Raw genomic sequence first — 16221 nt, 5'->3', positions numbered from 1 at the left:
TGGTCACCTGCTCCTCCACCTTTTTGACCTACATCCATGCCACAGAATGGTTTCTAGGAAGCTACCAAACCAATCACTATAGCTTGTCACAAAAATTGTCAATTTTTTTGCACGAAAGCCATAGTTCTTTGGATGTGGATTCCCTTTTCTTATAGAAGAGGTGTGTCAAACTACTGGCCCGCACGCCGGATGCATCACGTGGCAGCTGCGCTCATCCCAGCTCCAGCAAGGGGGAAAAGGTCATCCAAAATTTCACAATGTTGTTTGGTTAACATGAAAAGTGGAAGATGTTATGGTGTTATGTTTACCTTACATGCAGCTCTATCATCTCTATTGTATTTTTTTCTTGTATCACATTGCTACTCTATGATTCATCTTTATTGTTCCTGTGATACATTTTGCTGTTCCTGTTGTATTCTCTAAGAAGATGGCTCCTGCACAGTGATGGCTTGTATTGTATTTACTTACTCCACATGAAACACACTTCAGCACTGCTGGGCAGCCTAATAGTCTGTTGTTTGCTTTCTAAAGGCAGGGGTTGGAAGCAGACTTGACTGTGTTTAGGATAGACTTTGAAATAGTTTTGTCCCCTTGAAATCGGGAGGACTGAATCTAACACAGACATGTCAAACACAAGGCCCGGGGGCCGGATCCGGCCCGCAAAGTGGTTTCATGTGGCCCGCGAAGCCATCCTGGAAACAGTGAGGGAACGGCCCCCACTGCCTTGGCCCTGGCCCAGAGACCCTCCTTCTGCCAGAGACCCTCAGATCTGTCCCACTCCTGCCCAGGCCCCCATAGGCATCCTTGATGCGAACGATGTAGAGCTGGCCACGCCCACCCAGTAGGACATACGCACTCTGGCCACGCCCACCCAGTAGGCCACGCCCACCCTGGCCATACCCACCTGGCCCCGAGGGCAACCGCAATGCTGATGTGGCCCTCAATGAAATTGAGTTTGACACCCCTAATCTAACAGATCTCATGGTTTAAGTGGCACAACTTTTGAATCCAGCCCATTGAATCCAGCCCATTCAGACTGTCACATTTAGACCCACTATATATACTCTGCATTGTTTTTTGTTTGAGAAAGGTGACAGAGTTTGTGTAGAACATCTCCTGAGCCAACAAGGAGAATGCACAGAAGTACTGAGAGTAGCCAGGTTTTGCACAGCAACCACACTGATACACTGAGGCGTGTAAAAGGAAAAAACTTTACTTTTAGGAGTAGCACAAGTCAAGAATAAACAGTCCAGGTCATACATGGGTACAGAGAAGATATCAACAGTTCAAGAGTTATCCAATACAAAGTCATCTTACCAGTCCAAAAGTAAAAAAAAACCAGTTCTTCGGGTTTAGCAAACAGTAGCAAAACCACAATCAACAATAATCAACAAATGTAACATAGCTCCCTCTTATGGCCGTTGAAAGAACACAGTGTTGGCCAATCATTACACATTTAAAGGGATACATTACAAATCATGGCTTATATGTTGCCAACCCAACCAGTTAGGCTATAATCATATGACTAACAAAAGGGAAAAAAGTGTTTTAAATTTATTACTTTTCCTACTGAAGTCTCTGTCTTCCACGTCTCTGTAGCCTTGCCTTATTTAGTCAGTGAAGCTTCTTCTGTTTCCCCCATCAAAGAGGCAGATCGCTATAAACAGTTGGTGACAGTGGAATGGGATATGGAGAGCAAACTAAACTGCATGCAAATCTATCCTAGGGGATCAATCTGCTCGTGTGTGTCAATGACAAGAGGATCTCCTGCTTCAGCAGGGAGTTGGACTAGAACAGGGGTAGGCAACCTTGGCTCTTTTATGACTCGTGGACTTCAACTCCCAGAATTCCAGAAGACTTCACAGCATCTCCGACCTGCCTGGCCTGGCAATGCATAACTGAACTTAATAAGAATATGGGTGATTCCTTCCTCCAAACCAACTGATGACAATTACCAGGATTTTCATATAGATGCGAAGTATTATGGGGGAAGAGAGATGCAAGCCTGGGGGAGGAGTGTGTGTAACTGTTACAGACTTGAGTGTTCTTCCCCTATGAGCAATGACTCCTATCCTTTGCAGGTTGTTCAGAAAGACACCATGACTGATAGTAACAAGATGCTGGATTAAATGAAGCAAGAGTGCTCTTTTTATATAATTCGATAAATTAAGCCTAGTTTGACATCACATTAAGCTACTCCTTAGGAATAACAATTAGCTAGAGTCATACATCATACTCAGTCCACAATAGCTGGATTCATATAGCAATATACTAGCAAATTTTGGTTTAATTAGTAATTGAAATCTAGTAATAATTAGCTCAAGGTTACCCAGTGAGTGTTATGGGTAGAAATTTGAATAGCAAATAAAATCCAATGTTCCTTTCACTCCACCTTCTGCTCTTTCATTTTTTTTTTAATTGTTACTCCTGGTTACTTAATTTTACATTTGCTTTCTGCTTCTCTCAGAAATAAACAGGATGTTGCTTTTATTGGAAAGTTCTTCAAAAGTAGTAATTATTGAACTGAAGCTTGGCACTGAAATGGCTTGGGGTTTTTTTCCTGCTGGGACACCTCTAAGAGGCCAAAATTACTTTTTACAGCTCTTGCTACCCAGAATGCAAACTTGTCGAGTCCAAATCTCCATCATGGTTTCACGTGAAGAAACTCCCATTGTCTCCAGAATCCTACAAAGGGGAAATTTTAAAAAATTAGACACAAAGTCCAGTGCAATATACAATCTATAAGAATAATTATATCAGAATGAACCTGATTGGTAAGTATGCCAGTCAATAGCTAATTAAACAGCTGGGGAACATCATTTGTCTATTTTGGGGTATCTATTCCCCAATAAGGAATTATTTTTGCCAGTATAGGATATCTCAACAATTTTTGACTAAAAATTAGAAAATTATAATGTCAGTGTAATGGCACGTGGGAAAGACTGGACCAAGAGACACTGCCTAGAGAACAGTCAGATAAGAGGCAGCATAGCCTGCAGCTGGACAGTGGGCAGGGCAAGAAGCTCGTAAAGGACCCTCCCTAATTTCTTGGGCTGTGAAGGAGACGGCGAGAGAATTGTACTTTCAGACTTGCAAGAGTTTGTCAATGTAGCTTTACAATAAAGTAGAATTAGTTCATCTGGCTGTAATTCCTAGCTCAGGGGTCGGCAACCTAAAAAAGAAAAAGAGCCACTGGGAACCGGTTCCATCACAAATTAAAAAAAGAGGGAGCCGCGTGCGTGTGTCCATGCACGCGCATGCGCAAAAAGGTTTTTTGCGCATGCGCGGACGCACGCGGCTGCCATTTTTTAAAAAATGAGATGGAACCGGTTCCCGGTTGCCCGATGGCGACGGCCCGTCTGCAAAGCTGCCGCTTTCGGCAGCTTTGCAGACGGGCCGTGGCAGCTTCCGCAAAGAGCGGCGCCCCTGCCCATTCCGAGAGGTGCGCGCGCACCTCTCCGAACGACCGGAGGTGCGCGCGTACCTCCGCGCGAATGGGCAGCGGTGCCGCTCTTTCAGGAAGCCCGCCGCGGCCCGTCTGTGAAGCTGCCGAAAGCGGCAGCTTAGCAAACGGGCTGCGGCAGCTTCCGCAAAGAGCGGCGCCCCTGCCCATTCCGAGAGGTGCGCGCGCACCTCTCCGAACGACCGGAGTTGCACGCGCACCTCCGTGCGAAGGGGCAGCGGCGCCGCTCTTTCAGGAAGCTGCCGAAAGCGAAGGGGCAGCGGCGCCGCTCTTTCAGGAAGCTGCCGAAAGCGGCAGCTTCCTGAAAGAGCGGCCCGCTGCCCGTTCGCGCGGAGGTACGCGCGCACCTCCCCAAAGGTTTGGGGAGGTGCGCGCGCACCTCCGGTCGTTCGGAGAGGTGCGCACGCACCTCTCGGAATGGGCAGGGGCGCCGCTCTTTGCGGAAGCTGCCGCGGGCCCGTCTGCTAAGCTGCCGCTTTCGGCAGCTTCACAGACGGGCCGCGGCGGGCTTCCTGAAAGAGCGGCACCGCTGCCCGTTCGCGCGGAGGTACGCGCGCACCTCCCCAAAGGTTTGGGGAGGTGCACGCGCACCTCCGGTCGTTCGGAGAGGTGCGCACGCACCTCTCGGAATGGGCAGGGGCGCCGCTCTTTGCGGAAGCTGCCGCGGCCCGTCTGCTAAGCTGCCGCTTTCGGCAGCTTCACAGACGGGCCACGGCGGGCTTCCTGAAAGAGCGGCACCGCTGCCCATTCGCGCGGAGGTACGTGCGCACCTCTCCAAAGGTTTGGGGAGGTGCGTGCGCACCTCCGCCCATTCGGGGAGGTGCGCGTGCACCTCTCCAAATGGGCGGTGCCACTCTCCATTTGGAGAGGTGCGCGCGCACCACTGCCCGTTGGAAGAGGTGCGCGCGCACCGGGCGGCTGGGAGCCGCAAGAGACAGCTCAAAGAGCCGCATGCGGCCCCGGAGCCGCAGGTTGCCGACCTGTGTCCTAGCTAGTTAACCCAGTGAAGCTGGCAGTCAGGTTTGAACACGGATCTTCCTAACTGTCATGCCTCTGTTGGAGCCTGAACCTATGGAGGAAAATGAGCTGGAATGGGGGACCCTATGGAGGTCGAGGGAGAGGTGTCTGTGGTTTCAGGGGAATGTGGGGAAGAGCAGGCCGAGGCAGGCCAGGGCCCTTCAGGATTGGGACAGGATGAACAGAAGGGACAGAGTTCAGGCGATGAGCAAGGGCCACCCCCACCTGATCCTAGAGCACGGAGCGTGGAGAGAAGGAGGGAACAATGCAGGCAGGCTCAACTACTCGGGAGGAGAGCATCCCACCCCTCTCCACAAGGCACACCTGGAGGCTGAGATTTAAGGAGAAGCTGTGGGGAGAGGCATTTGTCAAGAACAAACGCTGATTCCTTGAAGTTTTGTGTGTTGTTGCTGATCTCTTGTTCTGTGACTCTGCTTGGAAACCTGGAAACTCTGACCATTGGACCGACTGACAACATTGCTTGGATGTTCAAAGACCTCGGACTGTATTTTGGTTTCTCTTCTGAAACTTCTCAGGCAAGCTTGTATTCACACAGACCCGTTAGGTTTATGATGTATGTGTCACTCCTTGTTATCTCCGTGGCGTTGAGTAAATTCATCTCCTAATCAGACTGTATGTGAAACTACTTGCAGCCAGAGGCGGCTGAAGGTGTCTATGTCTCCCTTTGTTTGGAGGCTTGACAGAAATGTGGGAGCATTTGGGGAAAATTTGGAGCAATTAAAGGGCGGTTTGAATTGTCAGCTGACTGCATTGCCTCTGGTGCTGTGCCCTGGGTCATCACACTAACATTCTGCATCGAGAGAATAATTTAAGCATATTATTATTAAATGTGCTTGCTGCCCATCTCACCACAAAGTGACTTAATTCCACCTTGCAGCCCCTAGAACTCCCTTTTGTAGAAAACCTGTACAGCTATTTCCCTGTTAATATTTGGATGTCTGATGGAGATGTCTTTGGTTTTCTCTAACGTACCCTTCTAAATATGTTAGGGCTGCTTTGTTGCTGGGAATTTTGACAGTTGCAGATGCAACACATCTGGATGGAGAAAGGTCGGAAGAAATTGAACCACTGTTCAGGCCAGGGCCAGGATTGATCGCGGAGGGGAGGAGCAGGGGTCGGTCGCCCCCGGGGCTCCAGGGCAAGTCGTGGGAATGCCTATTCCCACGACATTAGGGAATGGCAGCAGGTGCAGAAACAGAGGGCCGTATCGATCTCAGGGAAGGCCTCTCCGCTACTTGCAAGCGGTGAGGCGTTCCGACCCTCTTGTTCTGCCCCGAGGTCCCGGGAGTGAGGATGTGCAGCCTCCTGAGCTCCGGCTGGTGTACTTGAATGCCAGGTCTGTCGTTAATAAAGCTCCTCTCGTCCGTGACTTGGTCGAGGGTGAGCAGGCGGACCTGGCTTGCATCACGGAGACTTGGTTGGGCCCAGAGGGCGGTATTCCTCTGGCTGATCTTTGCCCACCAGGTTTCCGGGTGCTACACCGGCCTCGGGCTCAGGGTAGGGGTGGGGGAGTGGCTGTTGTTATGAGGGAGACCTTAGCTCCGCGGGAGGCCACCGTTCCGCAGATAGTCGGGTGTGAGTCTCTCTTCTTGAGATGCGGCCCTGGTGCGCAGTTGGGCTTGCTGCTGGTGTACCTTTCGCCTAGTCACGCAGCAGCAGCCCTGCCTGAGCTTATCGATGTCCTCTCTGGGTTGGTGGTTGAGTTCCCGAAACTTATAGTTTTGGGGGACTTCAATCTACCATCTCTGGGAGGATCATCTGAGTTGGCTCGGGAGTTCATGGCTTCCATGACGGCCATGGACCTGACGCAAGTAATTTCAGGACCGACTCATGAGGGAGGCCACACCCTTGACCTAGTTTTCTTATCTGGTCGGTGGTTAGATGATCTTGGTGGGGGCTCCCCAATTATTATGCCCCTGTCATGGACCGATCATCATCTCCTGCGGCTGGTCTTCCGTTTTGCCACCCCCCGCCGTGGGTGTGTGGAACCAGTTAGATGGTACCGCCCCAGACGCTTAATGGATTCCGCGAGATTCCAGGCAGCGCTGGGGTCCCCACCTGCCTCCCCCACTCACAGCTCGGCAGATGCCTTAGTGGAAGCTTGGGAAAGGGCAGCCACTGAGGCTCTTGACCGAGTTGTACCCTTGCGGCCCCTGACCCGATGCAGATCCCGTCGAGCTCCATGGTTCTCCGCAGAGCTCCGGGAGATGAAGCGTCGGAGACGGGGCCTAGAGAGCGGTTGGAGGTCCAGCCGATCCGAATCCGACCGATTGCGACTAAGAACCCATATTAGGTCTTATCTCGCTGCGATAAAAGTGGCGAGGTCTAATCACTTCGCTACCCTTATCGCATCCGCAGATAATCGCCCGGCCGCTCTGTTTAGGGTGACTCGCTCCCTCCTTAATCAGGAGGTGAGGGAGGAACCCTTGCAGGGTCGTGCCGAGGAGTTTAACAATTATCTGTCGGACAAAATCACTCGGATTCGGACCGGTCTGGACTCTGACTGGGCAGAGTCTGGCGATCAGGACGCGGGTGGTCTTGTCGATATCACTTGGGAGGAGTTTGATTCTGTGACCCCGGAGGAAGTGGACAGGATTATGGAGAGACTGAGCTCCACCACATGTTTATTGGACCCGTGCCCTTCCTGGCTGGTTTATGCAGCCCGGGAGAGGACACGCAGCTGGTTCCAGGCAGTTATATCAGCTTCTTTGAGTGAGGGTAGCTTCCCTGCCGTCTTGAAAGAGGCGGTGGTGAGGCCCCTCCTCAAGAAGCCTGCCTTGGACCCAGCTGTATTGAACAACTTTCGTCCGGTCTCCAACCTTCGCTTTCTTGCGAAGGTTGTTGAGAGTGTGGTGGCGCATCAGCTCCCTTTGGCCCTGGATGAAGCGGATTATCTAGACCCGTACCAATCGGGTTTCAGGCCCGGGCACAGCACGGAGACGGCATTGGTCGCGCTGGTGAATGATCTCTGGAGGGCTCGGGACAGGGGTCATTCCTCTGTTCTAGTCCTATTAGACCTCTCAGCGGCTTTCGATACCATCGACCATGGTATCTTGCTGCGGCGTCTCAGGGGATTGGGAGTGGGAGGCACAGTTCTTCAGTGGTTCTCCTCCTATCTCCTGGGACGCTCGCAGTCGGTGTTGGCAGGGGGGCAGAGGTCGACCGCGAGGTCTCTCGTTTGTGGAGTTCCTCAGGGGTCGGTCCTCTCGCCTCTCCTGTTCACCATCTATATGAAACCGCTGGGTGAGATCATTCGTGGCTTTGGAGTTGGGTATCATCAGTACGCTGATGATACCCAGCTTTTTCTTTCTACCCCAAACCACCCCAGTGATGCCCTCGACGTGATGTCCCGTTGCCTGGAGGCGGTTCGGGTCTGGATGGGGAGGAACAGACTTCAACTCAACCCCAACAAGACCGAGTGGCTTTGCATACCTTCATCCCGGGTCTATTCGGATATTCCATCTCTTTCTATGGGGGGTGAATTATTACCCCCCGTAGATAGGGCTCGCAACTTGGGAGTCCTCCTAGATTCGCGGCTCACCTTGGAAGATCACATGGTGGCTGTGACTAGGGGGGCTTTCGCCCAGGTTCGCCTGGTGCGCCAGTTGCGGCCCTATCTAAGCCGGGATGATTTATGCACGGTCACTCACGCGCTCGTGACCTCTCGTCTAGACTACTGCAACGCTCTCTACATGGGGCTTCCCTTGAGGACCACCCGGAGGCTCCAACTGGTACAGAATGCAGCCGCGAGAGTTGTGTTGGGAGTCTCCCGATACTCCCATGTGACACCTCTGCTCCGTGAGCTGCATTGGTTGCCAGTTGTCTTCCGGGTGAGATTCAAGGTGCTAGTAATGGTGTCCAAAGCCCTCCATGGCATGGGGCCGGAGTACCTCAGGGAACATCTGCCGGCATCAAGCTCCCTGCGCCCTGTGCGTTCCCACAGAGAGGGCCTCCTCAGGGTGACACCGGTCAGAGAATGCCGACTGGTGGCCCCCAGGGGGAGATCCTTCTCTGTGGGCGCCCCGGAGCTATGGAACCAGTTACCGGTTGAGCTCCGGACGGCGCCCGATCTGCGCTCCTTTCGCCGCGATCTGAAAACATACTTGTTCGAGCAAGCCGGCCTGGCCTGAGGGGGGATTGGTGGGGTTTTTTATTATTTTTATTGGGGTTTTTACTATGTATCTATTGTATTTTAATCGGGCATGCATTTAATTATCTTTTAGTTTTTGTAAATTTCTGTGTTTTATTCTTGCCCTGTACACTGCCCTGAGTCCTCCGGGAGAAGGGCGGTATAGAAATATTAATAAATTAAATTAAATTAAATTAAATTTACTCATTCTGAGTGCACTGCTCAATTTATCGGCTTTTAACTTGTGACTATATTTTTTTGCTGATTATTTTGAATATTGCCGTTTTAGTGTAAGCCAATAATATTCGAAGAATCCCTTTTTTGATCTTATCTAATTAGACTTTTTGTATTGAATTATTTGTCATCATATTACCTTTGTTCAGTGTTCTGGATGAGAGATTTGGCTGCCTCAGGCTGGGCTTTGTGAAATGTCTGGTACATAGAAAAGGACTGGAGATATCCCAGTAATTCAGAGACAGTTTTGGGAACTTTATCGACAATATCTGTGATTCTGTAAAAAAGCAAAATCTTTTAGGGTGGAACCATAAACTTTATCCCCTGGGTTTCTGCAGCCTAGATTAATGAAATGATCCTAAGCTTCTGGGGTGTGCAAAGGTAGGGCAGCTGTAGCTCGTGCTTGGGAAAAAATGTATTTTGCCTATTTAAAACAATGTCCCATTGAATAGAAATGGCTTCACTTTTCAGCAATAGCATTGCCTGTTGTAACCAACTGCAGAATAAGATGTAAATACAAGTAGTCCTCATGACCACATGACCGTAGTACTAAGAGTAGCTAGCCGTAAGTCACTTTTTTAGTGTCATTCTTTTACTTTCAATGGCCTCTTGGACTCTTTATCAGGGAATGCAAGGAGAACCCAATTCAGACAATTATTTCAGAGGGGATTTCTCTTCCTATTGGGTAAATATAATAGTTTTCTCTAGCTTGGTGTTTCTCAACCTCAGCAGCTTTAAAAGGTGAGGACTTCAACTCCTGGAATTCCCCAGCCAGTTGGCATATTGGCTGGGGAATTCTGGATGTTGAAGTCCACACCTTTTAAAGTTAGAGTTTTAAAGAAACAGCTGAATTTATCTGCTGCTGGTTTATGAACACAGCCAGCCTGGGCCTGGGAGCAATCAAGGACTTCTTCTTCCCTCCTTCAGTGCCTTCACTGGCCGATTGCCTTGCTTCACACACTGCAATGATCAATGATTAGCTTTGAACAAGCCACAGTTTACCTGAATTCATACTGCATACTAACCGAAAACATAATTATATCTGAATATAATATAGCACACCATTATACATGCATGTGTATTTGCTGTTTGGCTGGCATGTCATTTTATAATAATAATAATAATAATAATAATAATAATAATAATAATAATAATAATAATAATAATAATAATAATAATAATAACAATAACAACAACAACAACAACAACAACTGTTGATGAGAAAGACAAAAATGTCTGGATAGTGGATGTTGCAATATCCAGAGACAGCAGAAGTGAAGAGAAACAACTGGAGAAAATCACAAAATACAAAGGCCCGCAAATAGGAATAGAATGACTTTGGCAAAAGGAAACAGTGATAGTACCAGTAATAATAGGCATGATTGGTGCAGTTCCAAAACATCTAGAGTACTACTTGAACACTGTCGGCATTGACAAACATCACCATCAGTCAATTGCAAAAAGACAGCTTTCCTTGGAATAGCTTACATCCTGTGATGATACCTTTAATATCATCAATAAACAAAATCTTCCCAAGGTCAAATTCCTTTTGGATGAATTTGGGAAGGACTCCATAGGTAGATAAAAATATCAAATCCAGTCTAGATATCTGGCTGAATATGCAACCAATTATAATCATTTATTAAACATCTCTGCTGCGCAGCTCCCACTGACTCTGGGTGGTTTGTTAATTTTTTTAAAAAGATTAAAAACTTAAAAATGCATGGTCTGTCTGAGCATTGTTGAGGCTTTGCTTCTGGACCCACCATCAAATTCTAATATCCCTGTAAACCACCAGGTGCATATATATGGGATTACAACTTTGACACACAAGATTTGTGCTTGTAATTTTATGCATGGGCTGAAGTTCACAATTTGCTAGCTTCAGTCTTAGAAACACACACTTTTACCACTCACTTTTCCTTATCTTGAAAGGGCAGAGCATCAAATATTGCTTTGTAGTCATCCAAAACAAATTTGATCTTTTCATGTGTATAAGGAAGAAGTTGGGTGCGAATCTGCAAAAAAGAAAAAGGAAATGATTCCATATAAGACATTGGTGAGCTTTGCTCACACTCTTTTCATAGTGGCATTTAGCCTATAATAAATCAGAGCACTGTCAACAAAAGTGCGTATAGTCAAGGCTATGGTCTTCCCAGTTGCAATGTATGGCAGTGAAAGTTGGACCATAAGAAAGGCTGAGCGCCAAAGAATTGAGGCCTTTGAACTATGGTGCTAGAGAAGACTCCTGCGAGTCCCTTGGACTGCAAGGCGATCAAACCGGTCAGTCCTAGAGGAGATCAATCCCGACTGCTCTTTAGAAGGCCAGATCCTGAAGCTAAAACTCAAATACTTTGGCCACCTAATGAGAAGGAAGGACTCACTGGAGAAGAGCCTAATGCTGGGAAAGATTGAGGGCAAGAGAAGAAGGGGACGACAGAGAATGAGGTGGCTGGATGGAGTCACTGAAGCAGTAGGCGTGAGCTTGAATGGACTCCAGAAGATGGTAGAGGACAGGAAGGCCTGGAGGAATGTTGTCCATAGGGTCGCGATGGGTCGGACACAACTTCGCAGCTAACAACAACAACAAAATCAGAGCAATAGCATCAAGGCAGGCCCCTTTATCCACGAATGTTCCCCATATGCATTTCTCTTCTTAATTCCAAAATTCAATATTGCTGAATGAAATTGGGGGATGGCGAACAGACAAAAGGAAAGATGCCTTGCTAATTCTGAATGTAGGGGACAACCATATTTTGGTTGCAAAATACAGACCACCATTAGGTGGCAGCAAAGACTCTGACCTGTATGTTACCTCTCTGTTGCCATCTTAAGATTCCTGCAGATTTTGCAGAGGTCATTTAATTATAGGGTTAAGAGGATTCAACCATTAATGAATAATGGAATAGTTCTTGACTTATGATCACAACTGAGCCCAAAATTTATGTTGCTAAACAAGGTAGTTGTTAAGTGAGTTTTCTGTTTTACTATCTTTCTTGCTACAGTTGTCAAGTGAATCAGTTAAGTTAATAACACGGTTGTTAAGTGAATCTGGTTTCCTTATTGACTTTGCTCGTTAGAAGCTGGTTGGGAAGATTGCAAATGGCAATCACACTACCCTGGGATGCTGCAACTGTTGTAAGTGCAAGGACTGGTTGTAAGTCACTGTCTTCATTGTAGCTGTAATTTTGAATGGTTGCAAAATGAATGATTGTAAGTTAAGGACTACATGTGTACATGTAGCAAGAGCAATATCACCCATCTGGGTGCTTGCAGAGGGCTTACCTCATGGAAGATCTCTGTCAGCTTCTCTGATTTATCTGCATAGTGCCACTGCATATCAAGGGTGTTGGAAGACAAGATAAAACAGCCAGATGGTTTGAGAATCCGGTCCATTTCTTTTATGAAACTGGGGATATCAAACCAGTGCACAGCGCTGAAGGCTGTGATGAGATCCACAGAGTTATCCTCAAATGGCAACTCCTCTGCAGGACATGCACTATGGGAGAGAACAGCAAAGGGATCATTATTTAGTACTCATTCTCTGCCAGCAAACAGTTAATTGCATCTGCCTTCTATAGCAATAGCAATAGCACTTAGATTTACAACCCTCTCTAAGCAGCTTACAGAGTCAGCATCTTGCCCCCAACGATGTGGAGTCTCATTTTACCCGCCTCGGAAGGATGGAAGGCTGAGTCAGCCTTGAGCCAGTGAGAATTGAACTGCCAAACTGCAGGCAGCCAGCAGTCAGCAGAAGGAGCCTGCAGTACTGCATTCTAACCACTGCGCCCCCACGGCTATACCATCTCCTGGTGAAACTTTGACTGCACTTTTCCCCCCAAAGTTTTGCTCTCTGCTTCAACTTGCTTACCAATCTAAGGAGCCAACCACCTTGGCTTGACCATGCAAAACCTGTACTTAAAGGGCAATATTTGATCTATGTATCCTGAGCTTTGAAGGGGGTGGATTTGAAAATTTGGAGGTTCAAATTCTTCTTAGTCGCTCCACCATTTCCCAATGAAAGTACAAGACTGGAGCAAAAAATCCCACCATCATTCAGAGGGCAAGGGATAACACCTGACACATTCTGGAGAGAGAAAGTACCTGAGGATGGGCTCCAGTAGGAGTCTGAAACCTTAGAAGAATAAAGCTCTGGTCCAGGTGACCGACTCAGATTGGATCCTGTAACATTATCCTCGGACACCTATATTTGCCTTCATTCGATAATCTTAATATTTTAATCTGTTTTAGTTTTACAGTTTTAATGTACCTTTATATGTTGTTTTAACTTTTGATTAGGAACTGCCCAGAGTTGGGTAGAATATGGGTGGCTATATAAATGTTTTAAACAAATAGGGATTTCTCTGGGTATAAAAAAAGGCCAAAGAACAATCAAACATTTGGACAATTTTGACTGATCCAAGTCTGATTATTTGCCACAAAAATCTTTGCTCATCATTAGTGAGCTTATTTTAAGGAAGAGGCTTAGGGCTCTGAGTGTTTACTTACATATATGAGACATTGGGAGGATGTTGCGCTCGCTTTGCTTCCTCAATCTGAGCTTCACTTACGTCTGTTCCAACCACCTTCTCAAAATACTTGGCCAGCAGGAGAGTATTTTGACCTGAACCACATCCCACGTCCACTCCCAGCTGGAAGCAATTCACCTTTGGAGGAAAAAGAACAATGAATGTCAAAGTCACAGAATGATTTATAGCAGGGGTCCCCAACCCTCAGGCAGCAGCCCACTACAGGGCCGTGGAACTGAGCTGCACTAGCAGCGGGCAAGAGCACAGGCACAGGCACAGCTCCGCTTGCACAAGCAGCAGGTGCTCACGCAGGAAGCTCCATTAGTGCAAGCGGCCGGCAACGGAGCTGTGAGTGCTCACACAAAATCATCCCCAGTCGCCAGGCCACCAAGCCGGAAAGGTAGGTGACCACTGATTTATAGCGCTATCTTCTCCAATATTTCAGAAAAGAAGGGTTCTTTTCAACAACAGGTTCTAAACTAATTGTTACTACCTAATTTACATATGTCTTCTTGCCATTTGCAAACTACCTTTGATGTCACAGAAATGCAAAACTTGCCTGGGTTCCCTGTCTTGATGATTTGTAGCACCTCCGAAAGATAAAAGATTTATCTCTGGTGCCTTTTTGTTTCTAAAAACACCTTTGTGGTATCGTGATCTCAAGAGATTTTTTTCAGGAAATAAAAATGTTAGGCAGTCACTCATCTGTACACATGGAACTGACTAAAAAGCAGAAATTTTGCAAGTGGCTGAGAGATACAGGTGGGAGGTTATCAAGCGCTTATGGTCATGCGTTATCCAATCTTGGACTAAATTTGAGAAAAGAATCCATAGCGTATTAAGACAAATTAAACAAAAATACATAGAAACATGGACCCTATTCTCCATCCAGCCCCCCCCCAAAAAAAACATTTTGTACCATAAATGCCCACTTGTGTTTTTATTCTCAGGTCGCTGGTTCTACCTCCCTCTAGGCCGGTCTTTCTTAACCTCAGCAACTTTAAGATGGTGACTCCAACTCCCAGAATTCTCCATGATAGCCTGTGGAATTCTGGGGGTTGGAATCCGTACATCTTAAAGCTGCTAAGGTTGAAAAACGCTTATGAAATAAACAATAACACCACCAGATGGATTCAACGTGTGATTCTCAACGGAACCACATCTACATGGAAGGAAGCGTGCAGTGAGATACATCAAGGTTCCGTTTTGGGCTTAAGGGCTCTTCAGTCACTTCACAAATGGCCCAGATGAGAGCATCGATGGGGCACTCATCAAATTTTCAGGTAACCAAGTTGGGGGCAAATTGCTACCTTTTGAAAGAGAGATTCAAAATTCAGACTTGAGCATTGGGTCCTATCCAACAAGAAGCCATTCAGTGATGAAAAATATTAAGACCCTGACTTAGGCAGGAAAAAAACAAACAAATGCATAAGTAGAGGATAAACAGCACCTGGCTCAATCGAAATGCCTGTGAGAGAGAGTTGGCTCACCACTTAAGTATGTGTGTTGCAGCTGCCAAAAAAAGCCAACAGAATCCTAGGCAGCATCAACAGAGGGATAGCATCACGATAAGCGGAAATGATAGCACCCCTCTATACTGGCTAATGGGGCCATATCTGGCATCCAGTTCTGGTTACCGCAGTACAAAAAAAGATGCTCAGACCTTGGAAAGAGTGCAGAGAAGAGCAACAAACGATGATAAGAGGTCAGGAGGCTAAATCATATTTTTAAATCTTACATGTTCAATTGTTCGGGGGCACAGAAAGCTGCCAGACGTTTGAAAGCGGGTCCCACTTTTTTGTGCAAAAACTGAGAATACAGACTGTATAAATGAAATATAAGTATAGCCACGGCTTTTTTTTGTCATAGAACGCTCAGAACGGAGTTCCGGCACCTTTTTTGGATGGAACCTTGTAGGGTAGGCAAGGCAGGTTGTATGACATGTGTGAGTTCCAGCACCTTTTTCTTTTACAAAAAAAGCACTGAGTATAGCAATTATTCTGCCTCAGAGTCCTAGCCTTTCACTAGCAAAACTGCTTTGTTCCAAATCAAACATTGGTCCGATTATCACTTCAGAACGTCAACTCTTTTGAGTGAGGCATGTAAAGAGCAACTACTGTATATCTCTTCTCTGAAATACAAAGATTCTAGTCCTCATGTTTCTAAATGCTAAATGTTCTTCTTTTAATTGGGGGTTCTCCACCCTGACAGACAGGAGCTGTTCATAGTGGAGAAGGGATTTTCCCTGCTGCAGTTGGATTCAGTGGACCATTTTCACCTGCGACTGCATCTCAAAGTTCCCACGCAATCCGCTCTCCCATCCTTTACCTTTTTCTCTAGGAACGCGAGGACCACCGCTTGCAAATTCTCCTGAAGCGAGAACCTGTATTTCTGATAGAAAGCAGCATGATCTTTACCCTCAAACAGGCGAGAGGCCATTTCCTAGCGATGGAGGAACTTTCAACTTTGACAAAGATATACAGGAGGGAGGCTGACGTCGCCTCTGCCCACCTCCGCCCTTTCCATACACACGCACACGGCTAGGTGGAAAAAACGGGACGGAATTTGCAGAACGGCTCCTTTGCGCATAAACCGAGGCGCCGCTTTAGGGAATATTTTAGCATCGTATTCCCAAACGTGATTGGTTCTCCGCAAGGGGGACAAGAACCAATGGGTGGAAGCTTTTCAGAAAGAGATCCAAGTTTGAAAAAAAATCGTTCTTATAATCGGGAAATTATTCCTTAAAACTGAATTTCTCAACCTCAGAAATTTTCAGCTGTGTGAACTACAACTCCCAGAATTCTGGTGTTATAACTGCTCCATCATTG

The 16221-nt window shown here is 47.1% G+C and overlaps 1 protein-coding gene across 1 annotated transcript; it reads right to left on the bottom strand.

Moving 5' to 3' along the window:
* Positions 1–1195: 1195 nt before the first annotated feature.
* On the bottom strand, positions 1196–15868 carry LOC310632218 (putative methyltransferase). The gene is made up of 6 exons (XM_083349272.1): positions 15722–15868; positions 13374–13531; positions 12150–12363; positions 10782–10882; positions 9004–9141; positions 1196–2685 (listed from the first exon to the last, which is right to left on the bottom strand). The coding sequence occupies exons 1-6, from the start codon at positions 15830–15832 to the stop codon at positions 2589–2591; spliced, it is 819 nt and encodes a 272-aa protein (XP_083205398.1). The 5' UTR covers positions 15833–15868; the 3' UTR covers positions 1196–2588.
* Between the last annotated feature and the right edge of the window lie 353 nt (positions 15869–16221).

This window comes from Vipera ursinii (assembly GCF_947247035.1).
Source record: "Vipera ursinii genome assembly, chromosome: 1".
Lineage (NCBI taxonomy): Eukaryota > Metazoa > Chordata > Lepidosauria > Squamata > Viperidae > Vipera > Vipera ursinii.
Note: the sequence above shows the minus strand (reverse complement) of the source record. Positions and strands in the feature narration are given on the sequence as shown.

Bases quoted from the DNA above. Each gene is read 5' to 3' on its own strand.
- LOC310632218 (XM_083349272.1), bottom strand. From the start codon at position 15,832: ATGGCCTCTCGCCTGTTTGAGGGTAAAGATCATGCTGCTTTCTATCAG. The intron at 13,532-15,721 runs GTAAAGGATGGG...TTTCCTCCAAAG, and splicing joins TCGCGTTCCTAGAGAAAAAG to GTGAATTGCTTCCAGCTGGG. The intron at 2,686-9,003 runs GTAATATGATGA...TCCCCTTTGTAG, and splicing joins ATCCAGAACACTGAACAAAG to GATTCTGGAGACAATGGGAG.